The sequence below is a fragment of the Harpia harpyja genome, chromosome 2 (genome assembly GCF_026419915.1).
Source record: "Harpia harpyja isolate bHarHar1 chromosome 2, bHarHar1 primary haplotype, whole genome shotgun sequence".
Lineage (NCBI taxonomy): Eukaryota > Metazoa > Chordata > Aves > Accipitriformes > Accipitridae > Harpia > Harpia harpyja.
In genome coordinates this window covers 5,977,984-5,994,014 of record NC_068941.1, presented here as the reverse complement: position 1 = coordinate 5,994,014, position 16,031 = coordinate 5,977,984, and the positions used below count along the sequence as shown (strand labels likewise).

General features: G+C 41.3%; 1 protein-coding gene and 1 long non-coding RNA gene across 3 annotated transcripts in view; one reads left to right on the top strand and one right to left on the bottom strand.

The window, feature by feature from the left end:
* The first annotated feature begins 729 nt into the window (after positions 1 to 729).
* Positions 730 to 16,031, top strand: part of PRSS12 (serine protease 12) — a 46,608-nt gene continuing 31,306 nt past the window's right edge. The window contains exons 1-4 of the mRNA XM_052814066.1: positions 730 to 1,168; positions 9,824 to 9,962; positions 12,188 to 12,366; positions 14,546 to 14,696. Coding sequence (XP_052670026.1) covers positions 820 to 1,168; positions 9,824 to 9,962; positions 12,188 to 12,366; positions 14,546 to 14,696 — 818 coding nt within the window. The 5' untranslated portion in view covers positions 730 to 819. The remainder of the gene's footprint in view (positions 1,169 to 9,823; positions 9,963 to 12,187; positions 12,367 to 14,545; positions 14,697 to 16,031) is intronic.
* The window catches only part of LOC128154043 (uncharacterized), a 48,942-nt gene continuing 36,992 nt past the window's right edge, over positions 4,082 to 16,031 (bottom strand). For both annotated transcript variants that reach the window (XR_008239221.1, XR_008239222.1), the window contains exons 4-7: positions 7,753 to 8,054; positions 7,461 to 7,603; positions 4,984 to 5,058; positions 4,082 to 4,732 (exon numbers count right to left, since the gene is read on the bottom strand). This is a non-coding gene — a long non-coding RNA (uncharacterized LOC128154043). The remainder of the gene's footprint in view (positions 4,733 to 4,983; positions 5,059 to 7,460; positions 7,604 to 7,752; positions 8,055 to 16,031) is intronic.

The window sequence follows — 16,031 nt, the reverse complement described above, 5'->3', positions numbered from 1 at the left end:
CCTGGTAGAAGAAGGAAATCAGAGACGATCAGGTCACGCAGAACTCCGCAGTGGCTGGGAATAGGCAGATTACTATTCAGAGCACACGGGGCTGGGATAAAGCTAAACCCTCGAAGACATTTCTCTTCACGGCATTTGTTCTCAGGCCCTTTGTTTCCCGCAGACACGCCTGGGGCTCGCTCTCTCTCTCCATCCGTCTGCCTCCCCAGCCGCCCTGCGGGTCCGTTTTGTCCCTCTCCCCCCGAAGCTGCGCGCCCCTGCCCCGGGCCGGCCTGTGCCCGGGCTCCTTCTGCTCTTTGTGAGGCTGTCGGAGGGGTCGGGGGAGCCACAGCCACGGGCAGAGCCAGCGGTGGCTGCTAGGGGAGCCCCAAGGGCGAGAGAGAAGCGGGGCGGGGGGGAGCCTGCGGCGGGACCGGACCGCGATGAGGCCGGAGGGGTACGGGGGCGACGGTGCCCGGGGCCGGCGGGGGAGCGGGAGGTAGCCGCCGAGGCTGGGCTCCGGGGGCGGCGAGGTGGGTGCACGGCCCCCTCCGAAGCCCCGCGGGGGCTGCCGGAGCGGCTGCTGCCCGGGACCGCGCTCGGGAAGGCTGCGGCAGGTAGCCGAAAACGCCGCTGCCGGGCGCCCGGCGGGGGTCTGCGCGCCTCCCCGCGCCTCCCCGCGCCCCGCTCGCCCTGCCCCCGCAGGCAGGGGAGCCGGGGGGAGGGCGGCAGGGGTGTGCGGCGTGGGGGATTAGCGGGACGCCGCGGCCCCGCCTTCCCCCTTCGCATCCCGGGCGCGATGAGAGGGGGAGATGGACCCGAGCCGGCGGGACTGGCACCATGACATTCGCCGGCTTCGTGGTGGCGCTGGTGATAGGGACGATCCCCGGAGCCCGCGGGCTGGGGCAGCTCTCCGCCAGCCTCCCGGCCGCCCGCCACCCGCAGCCACCCGCGCCGGCCCCGCCGCCGCCCCCCGCCGGCTGCCCCGCCGGGAGCTTCGCCGCGGCCCGGCGCCCCTGGACACCGGCGGCGCCCGCCCTCCCGCGGCGGGGGTCGGCGGGCCGGGCGCCGCGGGGCCGCCGCAGCTCCTGCGCCCTGCCCGGCGGCGGCGGCGGCGGCGGGCGGCCCGGCTGCGCCCCCCGGGGCGGCCGGGGCCGGGCGGAGCGGGGCCGCGCTGACTGCGAGCGAGGTGAGCGGGGCGGAGGGCGAGCGGCCGCCGGCTGGGGCGCGGGCTGGCGGCGGAGCGGCGTTGCGGGAGGGTGCGCCGGGGGCTCGGCGGGAGGGAGAGCCTTAGCCGGGCGGCGGCGTCCTCGCCATCCCGTTGCCGGTTCCCCGTCGCTGGAGGGAGCAGGGAGCGGGGAGGGGGGGGCGGCCGCCTCTCGCCAAAGTGACAGCACGGGCTGGTCCGAGAGAGGAGTTTAAACCTCCGCCTCGGCGGACGCATCGGGAAGACGAAGGTCCTACCTGGTTTTATCCTGACGCTATTTTCATACGAGGTAAATCGCGTTAGCAAGCTGCGCCGTCAGTAGTCTGTAGGCGCAGCTCGCCAAGGCTGGCATTCCCCTCTTTATGGCACTCGATCTACGGAGGTTAGGTGGCAGAAGGAAAAGCACAAGGATGCCTTGGCTCTAAACGCGACCTGCTCGCCTAGCGGCTCCTTCTTCCTGTTTTTCCCCCAAATCTTGGGATAATGAGGTTTGCAAGTTAGCGCTGGTGCCTGAGGACATCTGTCAACCCAGCCAAGAGACGGGTGATTCCCCCACACGCACTCCTCGCTGAACTCCCAGTGACTTCAGTGGAAGTCTTCAGTGCGTAAGGACTGAACAGCAATTTCAGCATCCAGCCCTTGAGCAGCTGATCAGCCTTACATTTCATCGGTGTTGGCGTTAAATATATTTATGTACAGTCTGGTTTTGAATGACTTCACATTTTCTCCTACATCAGTCTGGTATTATTATCTCCTACCTAAATACAAATTATGTCCTATCTATATCTATACTAAGCATAATTGTTGCAATGAAAATAAAAATTCCCTTCTTTGTTGCCCTTCCTTTCACATATTTTGTAGTATCACAAGGTCAGCAAGGAAGTCGATCATTAATATTATTATTAATAATTTTGTTCTTGTGGAAGTTGCTTTTGGGTCGGTTTGGTTGTTTTTATTAATTTACTTTCAGATCCCTTGAAGAGGATTGCTATCTTTCTCTTCCAACAATAGCCCTAGAAGGTGTGTGCGAAAAAGATGATAATTTGAACAATGTGATAATCATACATATTGGTATAAAATATCACATAAAGAGCATATGGAGGCACCAAGATCCATATTGATCATTTATGCATTAAAAAAAATGCAGCTTCCAAAGCTGTGTTCCAAGTCAAATGTTGTACTCCTTCAAGAAGGTAGAATGATGTTATGCATTACAGATGTTTCCCTGGAAAGAATACCAGGCAGCTGATGCCACGGAGGAGAAAACAGATAACTAGACACAGATGAAAAAAAAATCCAGAAGACTTCACGCCCTTTAACTGGTCTCAGTTTGCAAAAGGGTCCCACAGTTGCTGCTTTGATTTAGCCCATCATATTTATAGCTTTTTTCAGAATTCTTCAGTCTGGTTCCCAAAATACGTTGTGAGGACTTGGTCTAATACATTACAGTGAAGAAGAACGCAGCATTTTATTGCTAAGAACCCAATCTTGCACTTACTAAAGTAAATTCCAGAATCCCCTGTAAGTTCAGCACTAATGTGATTTAAGTAAAAAACTACCAAAAATACTACATGGTTTGGGTTTAGCTGTGTTTCTTCAGTCTTTTCAGAATGCTGCTTTTTTTTTCCCCAGAAAAAGGAAACCCAGGTTAGCCCCAGTTAAGAGGGAGGACATTGCTACTGAACAATAGCCAATACTCTAATTGAAAGGTCATCTGCTTCTATTGCACTCAGTGGTAAACCCTCAGTGACATCAACAGGACAAAGTCTGTCAAAAAGCCTTTGGGGAGGCAATACAAAAGAATTAGAGAGTGAGATGGCTTACAGTGAAACATGGAAATAAATCAAGCCATCTGCCCAGAAACAAACATTATTGTAACATTAGTCCAAAAGTATGTTCCTTTCCTACAAGGAGCAAAGAAATGCAAGTAAGGCAATGTTATGATGCAGTTTATAGCCAGAGAAGAGAATATTCAGAGATAAACTCACTGCATCTGTTGCTTTAGTACATGTGCTGAGGAAGCCCATACTCAGTTATTAGGCACCTGCAATAACTAAATACACCACCATGTTCAAAGCCTTAACTGTAAATCTCCTGGCTATTCTACCTTAAATATTAAGACTTATCTGCAAAGTTAATTGGCTAAATTTTGTGCATGTGTATACATTACACTGCTTTAAACGTTAATGATGAAAAATTTTTTTAAAAAAGTGCCTTTGCAATTATACTATGTGGTGCCAGTTCAAAAATCAGTTTTATAGTTTAAAATAATAGATTTTGGTGTTTCATTTCCTTCCTTCTAAAATGAGAAGCATCTGGGTAATATTATTTATTCATGCCTTGAAAGCAAGTAAACCAAATACAAATATATATAAATTAGCATGATTAACCAAGGAAATCATAGAGGAAAACAAATGAGTACGAGAGTACTCTGTACACAGAGCCAGCAAAAGTCTAGCAGAATTTAGTATTTTAGTTACTGCTAATACCAACTTACCTGTAATGTACTCATGCTTCAAAAAAGAGGCCTACCTCAGTACCTAGATGCAACTGCTGCCACACAATGTTTATGTGGCATGTAGTTACAGTATTCTGCATGATACGTTGTTCATGCTATGTTGTTACATACCTAATTTAAAGCTCTGAGTGAAGTGGGTTAACTATTTTTCTTTATTTTACAAAGGGGAAACAATACAAGAGAGGGTAAGTGTCTTTGCCAGAGGTCACACTACCAATCGGTGGCAGAACTGGAAATAAAAGACACATCTCCAGAATGGTCAGACTGTAGAGTCTTTCCATTTAAATTGCTTTTATCACAGGGTAGTTCCACTAACGCCAATCAAATGCTTCAAGTTTAGTGCTTCGCTAAACTTTTGTGAGAGAAGAATCAAGCCTCAGGCCCACAGTCTAGCCACTAGATTATTCTCTCTACCTGTTATACTATAGTCCAGGCAGTTGATGGAAGGTCTTTGGGGGTTTTGGTTTTTTAATAGCATAGGTTTAAAGAAAATAATATGATAAAAAATTAAACACGAATATCTACATTTTCCTTCTTAAGAAGCAGCTCTTCTGGAACCATTCTTGTTACAGCTGCACAGCATGAGACCCCTCATTTTCTGCAGCTCTGTACCACGTAAGACAACTGCAGTCCTTTAGAGCGCATTACATTCCTAATGCTTCAGTTTATTCTTTCAGAGCCTTAAACCATTAATCATTGACATGATGAATCTCACTGCTGCAGAGGAACCAATTCAGCACATTACACACCCAATATATACAATATTTATGAAACTTCTAATACAAGGATCCTTGAGTATGCAATACTGCTATCTACTAAAGTTCTCAAGATAGCTCTTAAAAAGTAGTTCTGATGGATGCACCCTTTTTTCAAGGTTAAAATACCGGGAGATAATACTTATAATTTTAGACTAAGAGCAGTGCTCACGAAAGTGATGGACAACAGCATTCATTGATTGCAGTGAGCGTCATCCATAGTTTTGCTGAAGTCAACACTATTAATTTCTTTGATTTTAGCCAGGCCTGATCCTGGAAGGGAAGAAAGGTATCCATTGATTTGAGCGGGTGTTTAGATTTGACCTATACCACAGGTAGCTTTTTACAAGTACCTCATGCAAACCGATTAATTAGTTTCATTCTGAAACAGGGATGGACTCTTTTACATGTGTTATGAATCACCCACTAGTGTTCTGAAATACTACGAGTTATAATGTGGCTACATGGGATATACAGCATGTATCAATGGAACACCCTCACACTTCATGTCAATTTGGACTTACCTAATTGACTCCAAGGCAACAGAGATGAATTATCTGTGCAGGGCCTTTCTGTGGCACTATCCCATGTTGCAACACCTTGGAAATGAAAGCAGAAATAAAAGTATTTGTTGTTTGTACAGATTTCCAAAATTCAAAATACTTCTTTTGCTTTGCTTTAAATCTGCAATTTCAGAGCACCCAGCACCAGGGTGAAAAGTACAGGCAACTTCTACTTCTGATCCCTCTTTTCCAAATCTACATTTACGGCCAAATTACAAACCTTTGTATGCAGGTGTTTACGAAGAAACTACTGGCACACCTTTAGCCAACACCATAAAGCCCACTGCTGCAGCACTTACACATACAGCAGAAGTGGAAGTGATTCCCATTCTATTTGCAATTCAGCCACACACAGTAACAATGCTTGTTCTCAGTGAAATGTAGAAAATAAAACAGGGTGTGAAGTTACCCAGCATTTCTGGCTGTGAGAATGGTATAGGAAAAGAGTCCAAGCACAGCAGCACAATTCCTTTGAAGCTCTTCTGCTTTTTGGAGTTAATTAAAAGTTGGCTGAGAGGTTTTCCTCTCCCTTTTTTCCTGTGTGTCTCATCTTGAGCCTATATGGCAGGTGTTGCAGAGCAAGTCTCAGCAGCACCCACTGGATACCCTTACTTCCTTGCATTTGCAAGTATAACTTAATCTCTTTTAAACAGTGATAGCAGATGGGAAAGACTCTGACTTGGGCAGATACCAGGGCAACTAAAATTACCAGGCTGTATGTAAACAACATGAATTGACCGTCAGTAACCTCGCCTAGAACATAATTAGAGGAAACACATACATATTTTTTGACTGTATATAAACGAAGGAGTTTCTGTCAAGACAATAGATTTGTATTCTTCAATATAGGGCTGAATTAAGTCCATTGTAAGACCGCAGCATGTGTCCTAGAGCTGCCTAGTAGGCCCGCTTTGTGGTCCTGTGTCCTTGTTTCTAACCCTCGTGGGGTCAGTTCACCTCTCCTCATCCTTTCTCTTCCTGAGCAGTGCTGAGGAGGGCATTGAGACCCAGGGCCAGGATCCCCGTACACATGTTCCCTGCTGTTGAACTTGGTGTTGAGGCAGTGAAGATTTAATAAGTACTTTGAGCAGAGGCTTGACACTGTATTGACTTGGTGGAGAGAGGAGAGAGGGTGAGTTTCCCAGAGCACTGCATAAAAGCCAGAGCACATATTACTGCATTAGCTCTACTCCCAATGTGTTTAGTTTTCTTCAGCAACTAAAAGAGCTAAAAATTTACAGCTTAAAAAATTGAGATGCTACCATATCTACCACTCCAGAAACCTAGAGCCCCCAATGCATATGCTTAAGCCAGACCTGTTTTCTAAGAAGTAATTCAGACGCTCTTCTCCAGAGCTTCTTCTGTCCTAGGGGGAACAGAGAAGGAAGCCCCTTGGGCACACCTGTTGAGATGCAGTATGGGCTTGAGGCGTTAAAATGTAACAGTAGAAGACTTAACCAGTGAAATTAAGAATTAACCAGTATCCTTTTAGTCATGCTAAATACTAGTTTTCTTGCTGCCTATGAAGTGAAAGAGTGTTTCCAGGTCATTTTAACAATGCAAACACTGACTGTCTTGCAATTAAGATATTAACACATTCTTAATAACAAAGATTGACTCATGAGTAATAAAGAGATACTTGGTCATACAGCATAAATGTACATGATGGCAGATAATGTTGGTCATCTTGCAATTCCCTGTGATCAATTTACACATGAAACACAGATCTGTTTCATTATGAAGTAAGAGTTTTATCTATTGGAAAGAAAAAATAAGTTACTGAAATGAAAGTCTGTATTTTAAAGTTCTGTTATGTTTTATGAGGTATCCATGTTACTGTAACTAATAGATCTCTTGATCCAGTAAAGTAACTACCAGGGGTCTGAATACCACAACATTTTGAGTAAACAACAGAGAAATAATTTTCTTACTATTGTGCTCTTTGTTTGCTACATAATTATGACTTGTCATATAATATAGGTTGATACATACTTCAAAGTGCATATGAAACAAACAATACTGTATCATTTTACTCTTGTTGGATACTGTGCTGAAATACTGAGCTAGAAACACTTAGACTGGACTTGGAAAAATATGTTAGTGATATTAATTTCAGAGAATTTTCAATTCTGACTTTTCTTTTAAAAAAATGGTTTTACTTATTGTTTTCCTTGAGGAGAGAATACCTGATTTTGCCCTGGATGGTTTAGGTTAATCACAGCTGTAGATATCAATACTGTCCTATGAGGAAAGTAGTCAGTCAATGCAGCCAGCATGTTAGAACTGTTATACCATCTATTCGGTTAACTCTATTAAACAGCAAGCATAATAAAAGGTTTAATATTAGTTACATGTAAAAATAGGCTTTCCTTTTACTTCTTTCTAGATAGACTTCTCAGGTGAAAATCAAGAACATTTTAAATTTGTTACAAAATTACCTTTAACAATCATCTTGTGTGTTTTCTCTTCTATATGACAGAAGCTGGCTCTTTATCGTATTTTCTTCTGAGATGAACAAAGGTCTGTTATGAATGCTACTACCCTTCATAAAACATTGGTGTTCCTATACACAGCTGTAAATCTACAGGAAAAAGGCAAACCAAAGTATTTTGTTGAGATATTAGATGAATTTTTAAAAAAATCCCTCATTTATTGTTTTCATCTATGTCTTTTCCCACAGGCACATAGGAAATAAGGCACTGTCCCTTCCAGTCATTTTCCCTTCCTTACCAACTGATACCAGTAGTGTGTTTTCCCACTTCAACAGGGACCAGACATCACTCAGGTTCTTTAGGGGAGTGGGTGGCAAGGGAAAGGCTCTTTTCTTTGTTTAATGGTACGTGTCCACAGTGAGAACTCTGTGCTTTTCAAACTTCTTTCCTGAGGCTTCTACCAAAGATGCAAAGGATTTCAGACTACTTTCCATTTTTAATTGTTGGGAAAAGAGTTTCTGATGTGCAAAAGTTATCTCTTGTGCTATCTTTTGCTCTGTGTACGTGGATAAATTCTTCTGACTGTTGCCACTGGGAATTCTGTAAATACAGAAAAAGGAGTGAGCCAAATTCTGCCATGGAGACCTTAGAGGAGAATTTTATTCTTCAAGTACTCCCTTATTCAAATATTTGAATAGAAATATTGTGTAGTGTGTACTCAGGAAACACTGTATTGATTTCAGTAGGTGTCATGCAGGACTGTAAGCAATCATGTACAAAAATAAACTTATTTTTGGAGATGACATCTTCAAAATTGCTTTCTGGTATGTCAGGAATCGCTTTGCTATGACTGCAGTTGATGTTTCAAGTGAAAATAATAGTCTACACAAAAGTCTGGTGAAGAGCAGAAATAAACAAAATTCCAGACTCTGTCTGTATGTGACAGAAAAACACAAAGAGAAAAATTATAAAGACAGATAAGCAATGTGCAACATGTCTACAGTATTGTTATAATTAACTCATTAATAATCCTCTATTTGGAATGATAGCTCACTCTGTAACATGAGTTGAATAAATTTTGTTTGTAATTTACTGAATAGTAAGTTACTGCTGAGAAAGTAAATAGGAGGCAAAAAGGAACACACAAAACCAAGTTTGAGGTTAATTAATTCCTCGAGTTATTTGGCAGTCATTTGGCTTCGTGGTTTTATAAAATATACTGAACTAAATTAAAACTAGGACACAGTCTGAGTCAAAGCCAAGAAGAAAAAGTGGATCTACCTATTATTATTATTATTATTTAGACATACATGAACACACATACAATGAAATGCAGGCACAAACATTGACTGTTTTCTTCCACTGCTAAAAACCCTGCAAACTGGATGATAGTGAAGCTTCTGATTTTAAGTAGATCACAGAACAAGAGGCAGATGGATTAACTGAGATTTCAGGCAATACTAATGCATACAATTAGGCTATGTTTGAAAATTTAACATAAATTGATTCCTTCTTGTTGAATTACTGCCCTGTTATGACTCTCTTCTGCTTCTGTAGAGTTATACCTATGATGAGCTTTTTCCCATCTTTACCAGTGGCACTTGGCTACCTTGAACAGCAGATGCATCTGGCATCTCAAGTAAAACTACTGTAATAAAAAATGCAAAATTTGTTAATTTTCTAGGATTTCTGTGCTCTGTAGCTCTCAAGAAGCAGACTTTTTTTTTCACTTATTTTAGACAATTCCTCATGGTTTTAGCTTGTTTTGTCTGAGAATTTGGTAAAGACCTCTCAAGCATTAATAGAACTACATCCATTGTTCTTCTGTCTGAGAACAAGTATGAACAAATGCATTCTTTGTCGAAAATAAACTTCTGACATCCATGACGTGCATACTGTTACATGGGTCAGAGCAAAAGCTATGCAATCCATGTGGTTGTTTTCCGATTCCCTTAAGTTTGATGGAATTATGTGGAAGATAAAAATATAGCACTCACATACATGTACTTTTTGCTCATTTGTGTACAGGTAACCACATTTAAATAATTATGTGTAGTCTATACGTACTTTTTTTTGTTAGATCTTTAAGTTGTAGCATCAGAAAGATCAGAAATGTGATGTAATTTCAGTATAAATGGCAAAATGTTTTCCTCATGTAAAAAGTAAGGTTATCTCCTTTTGTGTATCACTGTATAAGAATGTTAGGTGTGCCAGAGTGCTTCTTAGAAGCAGCTCACCCAAAGAGCACAGAGGTGGTAGGTAATACATGAAACAGGAACTCTGCAGAGGGAAAATGAGGTTCAGAGTCTTTTGTGTGGGATGCATTAATTGAGCAATGGAATATTTTTTTTTATTATTTTTTTAACTAGGGTCAGTGAGACTCCAGGGTGGCAAGAATGAGTTTGAGGGTACAGTGGAGGTTTATTTGAATGGAATCTGGGGAACAATCTGTGGGAGCCATTGGGACAATAATGATGCAACAGTCGTATGTCGACAGCTTGCACTTGGGTAAGTTTCAGTCTGAGTAAAAACCGGTCAACTTATTTTAATGTTTCAGTATAAAGGACAATCTATTTTGCAAATCCCAAGGGCTTTTTGTGTTTGATGATTGTTTTTTCTGTTTGAAAGTTGTTGAATGCTGAAGTTGTTCTTCCCAGAATCCTTTGCTTCTTTCAATTGTGTTGTACTTCGAAGAGGTTGCTGTGAGAATCAGTATTTCCTTTGAAAGCTGCATATGGGATCTGGAGAGGAAGAGACCAGGGTAGATGCTTTGCTTTCAAAGTGAAAAGTATGAACAGGTCAGAAAAGCTTAGGGTGAACAAAAACTGCTTTACTAGACATCCGGGAAATGTCCACAAGGGCAGAAATATGAGGTCTGATCCGGATCTCACTTATGTAAGTGTCAATTAAGAACAGCTCCAGTGAGGTTACTGAATCTATAAAAACGTAAAATGTGGCCAGAATTAGATTCTACATGGGATCCTAATCACAAGAACATTCCTGGTTCTCAGGAGCATGGGGTTACCGTGGTAATCATCCATTCTATCCTGCCAAAAAACATCTGGGACTCATCCTAGTTTTTTGGAAAATGTGGTGTTTTTGTTGTGCACATCTTCATCTAGCTAGATAATCTGTATGGTTTACTTTCAGCATGGCATATGGATAACAAAACCCCAAACCAGACAAGTTTTGCAGCTTTACATTTTCACAGGAACAGTTTATGGAGTTATAGCAATACTGGACAGGTTGAAAGTCCCTTCCCACTGCTGTCAGAATGGAGTTAATCAACAGGATCCTTTAACATAATTTGGTCATTAAACACTAGAAAATGCCTATAATGATACTGCAATTGCAATAGTAAGATGAAATTGAGGTAAGGATGAAAATGCCCATACCAAAAGGGAGTTTTAAAAATAAAATGCAATTGCAGCTTCTAAAAAAATTAATGCTGTTCAAGTTAGCAACCAAATTACTTGAATATGCCCCCTTAGCACCCCATTTGGTTTGCACTTTCTCAGTAAGTCACAAAGTATGGCTGGCTTTATTGCCTTTCTAACATTTCTTTCAGTCACATACCAAAGTATTGATTTTGTTTGCTACAAGCAGTAAGGGGCCTTTATAGCATACTTGCACTGTGACATTCCTAATCATTATTCCACTTTTTAAGACTGCTAGCCAGAACTAAATCTAAGCTGTTTTATAATGTTCAATACTAATCTGTACACACCATGCCAACTTATAAAAATATGAGGATTAGATGAGATAAAAGTTCAGCCATCTGGAGGCCGTGATTTTGCTTACGGCTTCAGCTGTCTACGTGCAATGTCTCCTTTCCTCATTTTCATGTAAGTTCTTTTTGCCTTCCATACCCCAAACATTTCAGTTGAACAAGACAGCTATTAGCAAAAGTAGTGCAGTGATACGGGTGAATGGTTTGGTCTTTTCAACAGAAATGGCTTAAATCTGAATCCAGGCCAAAAAGCCCCAAGCAAACAGTAGTTGAAAATTTCTGTTATCATGAGTGTTTGGCAGAAATTCGGATCTAAATAACACAAGGTGAACTCGGTAGGTATTATTGGTGCCTTTCAGGTGCTTCCATCTATCTGTTCCTTTGATTTTACAATATTTAGGCTTTGTTTTTAATTTATTGGGCATTATATGGAATAAAAGATGTCTCAATAATTGTTGCTGTAGATCCAGTATGGAAAGGAAAGGAAGCTCTTTATAAATGTTCTGGATGGATGGGAATGGCTGAATAGAGAATAATGGACAAGGGCCTGATCTAATGGAGTATGAGGTGGTTTCACTGTATGACGTGTATGGGCAGAGCACTGGTACGTTTTAATGGAGTAAAGGAGAGGATAAGGGTGAAAGGTCCATTAACGTTACCTCTCCTGGAAGTATAACTGCAGTGGGCTGGTACTGTAGATTCACCTATGGACTGTGGACTCTGTGTTGATTTTTGTAGTTAAGAACCAGGAGAACAGGAATGTAGCTGGCCCTGCAGCAACACAGGCCATTGTACTAAAATATCCCACAACAAAACGGTGAGAACTGGGTCACATCTGTTACTTTTCTTTGTGCAGAAGACAATGCTGAACTGTATGAAAATGTGATGAATTTACAGTGCTGAAGAAAGCCCTTTCTTTTCTACTCCAAGATTTATATATGAGAAAATGTTCCACTTCCCCTCCTCCCACTCTAATGCCCTATCCTGATTATTCTTCTTACAGTGAAAAAGGTACAGCAAAACATATACCATTTTCTGGACCGGGCCTTATTCCTGTTTACTGGAGTGAAGTGCGTTGTCGTGGTGATGAAGAAAATATACTGTTATGTGAAAAAGACATCTGGCAGGATGGAACATGTCCTCAAAAAATGGCAGCTGCTGTCACATGTAGCTCTTCCCCAGGTAAAAAAAACACATATGGTTTGGTTAACTCCTTTGCTTATTTAAATAGAAGTACTAATAATTACTCATTATTAAATTAGAAAAAAAATATTAAGATTTCTTGGAACAGGAAATTAAACAGATTGAATCATTGCATCATTAACTGTTTCAAATCCTTCTATGCTCTGGCAAGCAGCAACTAGCTGAACCACTTTTTACCCTTCCATAATCAACATGCAAATTACTGCTTTGAGATGTAGGTTATGAGAAAGGGTGAAGCAGAGAGAACCTCTGGCTGTAAAAGTAGGATTGTTTGCCCCCACATCTTTTTTAAACTTTTAATAAAAAATTATTTATTAATTTATTTTTCTACTCAGAAGTTGTCTTTGGTAGCTACATATGCTACATGTCAATTTGTTAGCTTTTCTTGAACAGTAGGGAGGAGCAGCAATTTCACAAACAGGCTATACCCTCTTTGGTACAGAATTGTTGGGATGACATTCCTTACTGTAAACATAGATGACATCGCACAAGGAACGGCAAAGTTTTTACCCTATTCTGCATATATTTAAAAAAGGTCCGAGTCTTCCTAGCTGAAGATTGCTACATCACACATCACTCACCCAAGTCAAAATTATACTTTTAGGAAAAAAAAGTATTATTAATGTTTTTAAGATATTTCAGTTTTTAAGATATTTCAGATTATTTTAATGAACACGATGAACGGCAACTAAATGGGCAATTATGCCATCAGATTTAAGATATTGCTGACCTCGAGGAAGGCTAGGCTGGCAGTGCTGAGGAGCTGGCAATGGCAATCTCTTCAGTTGTAACCAAAACATGTATGGCTGCAGCCAGTTCTGTGCTGCCATTCCTCTCCTACTTACATTCCTATCCAAAGGCAGATGCATTTTTGTCCTAAAGCTCCACTATTCATGAGGAATATTTTGATAAATTACTTTAACAAATCATTTTGGTTTTGATTGAGAAAACTACAGTGTAGAGGAAAGGCAGAATCTTTTTAAGCTAGGAGACAAGTTGAAGGACCAAAGCAGGATAAGTAGTTTTGCCTAAAGAAACTGAAAAATATAAATTTGCAAATTACACTTTTAGGTCTTAAGGTTTTCCTTCTGTTTATGGACATTTTCACCAGAGAACTTTATTTTGATTAGATAAATTGATTAAAGGGCCGATATCTGTTTCAATAATGCTGAAAGGAAGTTTATCAGTAATTTAGAGTCCAGGATATCTGAAATGAATTAAACTGATCCTGAGTTTTGGCAGACTAAATGAAGCTTTCACATTTTGCCGGTTCTACTGCAACTAGCCTTTTTAAATAACTATAAAAAACCAGATTTCATATCAGTGAAATAGTAAGATGAAATTGGAGAAATGCCCTCAATTTTCTTTTTTTTAAGCCAAGAAATCGATGAAATAGTAGCATTAATTGGTTTGAAGGCCTACACAAAAATTAATCACACTTTAAATCATTCGGATGTTAGATATGGTGAAACTTTAAAATAACCTTTTAAATACTAGAGAGATATTTTTTTTTATATGGTTTTAAGCTGTTTCCATTATTATAGCTTTATGCAGAAGTGATGCTTTCAAGACAATTTCTTGCTGGACCAGAAAAGGGCTAATGATTTGAAAGGACCAAAAATCAAACCTTATCTCAGAAACTGGAAGGGAACAATACTTGCACAATTAAAGTGAGACTCCACAGTCAGTAAGATTTCACTGCTCTGACTGGAATCACCAAAGGAATGAGAAAAGATGAGGATGAATTTCTCCTTCTATGGCAATGAAAGAATTTTCGCCTCTTACTTCAGATTTTACCCTCTGGAACCAAGCCTATACAGAGCCAATTTTGCTCTTCCTGGTAGAAACACAGCTCTACTGTCTGATTGTAGTATTTGGCCTTACAGCCATAAGTATCTGCGAACGCTTTGACACTTAAGTAACTCAGGATCAGTATGGTTACTTGTCTGTATAATATTCTTCAGCTACTGAGAGTGGAGCTTAGGGGGACTCATTTCTAAGAAGTGTAATTTCAGGTTTTCCATCTAACTAGAAAAAATAAAGTGTGGTTCTTGAGTGATGTCAGAGAAACCATTAAGCCATCTTCTTTTTTCTTTACTATCAGGATAAAATTTTGGGAAAGAAATGACCTTTTCCTATATTCTATGTGTCATCACAGCCCCTGTCTTTACTCCGATCCGGCTGGCTGGTGGGAACAACGCTCACGAAGGAAGAGTAGAAGTCTACCATGCTGGCCAGTGGGGGACTGTCTGTGATGATCAGTGGGATGATGCAGATGCTGAAGTTGTCTGTCGGCAGCTTGGCCTTGGGTTTGTTTTTCTACATATTTTCTACTCCAGCAGCAAAGCAGGAGAGTTAGTCAGATACATAGATGCCTCTTTAAAATAGCACTAAGACTTTGAAGCAGTAACTAAGCTTATTTACAGAAGGTTGAGGTACAGCGCCATTACTTTCAATTCCCTGGAACTTTGATTAATGGGATCCAGTTTTCAGTGTCATATGATAGGGGCAATTTTGTCTGTAGGACACACAAAGGATGTGTCTCAATAAATGCTGACTTTTTAGTGAAAACTCACTACAATTTCAGTAAAGCTTCAATCAAAAACTATAGGTGAAGAAAAGGAAGTTGCTTTGACTGTTAAAATCCTTACATCCATTTTACTGAAGAGTCTTAACAGCCTCCTTGCTTTGGAGTAAAAGGACTGCTTTGTCAGAAAGGATATGTTTTTTGGCGTGCCTGTGAGAATCTCTCAAGATTTGTTTAAGTCACGAGTCTCTGAAGATTGTCAGTTTGCATATACTGAGTAGAGATCTGTTTGAAGTTTTGACAGTTAAGCTTGTCAGCGATTCTGTCTGGGCTAAGCATGGTCCATAATATAGTCACAGCAGCAGAACAGGATTTTCTTGCTCCTCTTCTGGACAGCCGGGGGTGATTTTGATACCACAGAGAAGATAAGCATTCAGTATTTGAGGAAAGATGCCACAGAAGTGGGAGGCAAAGAGGAGTACTGCTGGATCAGAGAGGAAGGAGGGCACAATTGGGATGAAAGGCCAGATGGGTTGAAGAAGGAAAGAACTAGGAGCAAGATGCAGAGAAGATACTAAAATGTAAACCCAAGGAGGAGAAGGGGATTATGTCTGAGACAGACCAGATGAGAACTAAGCAGGTCAGTGCAGAGGAGACTGGAACAGAACTCACCTGTTCAACCCTGCTGGGATTATGAAGAATTAAAAGAAGTGGCATTGAAGGTAGCAAGCTTTGTGGCATTAATGGGTGGCCGCCAGAGTGTACTTGTTTTGTAATGTGAAACAGACCTTGGACTGCTGGTGCCATCCAAATTAGCTCAAAAGGATGAGAACTGTGCAGTACTTAAAAAGCTCCTAGATCTCCTGGTGAGCCATGTGGGAATCAACATGCTCCTCTGACATCAGATTCTCATTTTTCCCCAGTTTATTTTATGCTGTATTTCTATATTCCTGTACTTTTTCAATTGGGAATACCTAATAGGAAGTCTACCTTCTTACAGGCTTTTTCTGCTTTTGAATTGGGCCACTATTAGTGAGTCTGGGGAGTTACTAAGCTATGCTTTACATTTCTGTATACTAATGAAAAATGTCATGCTCTTCACCTGCCCTCTTACTGA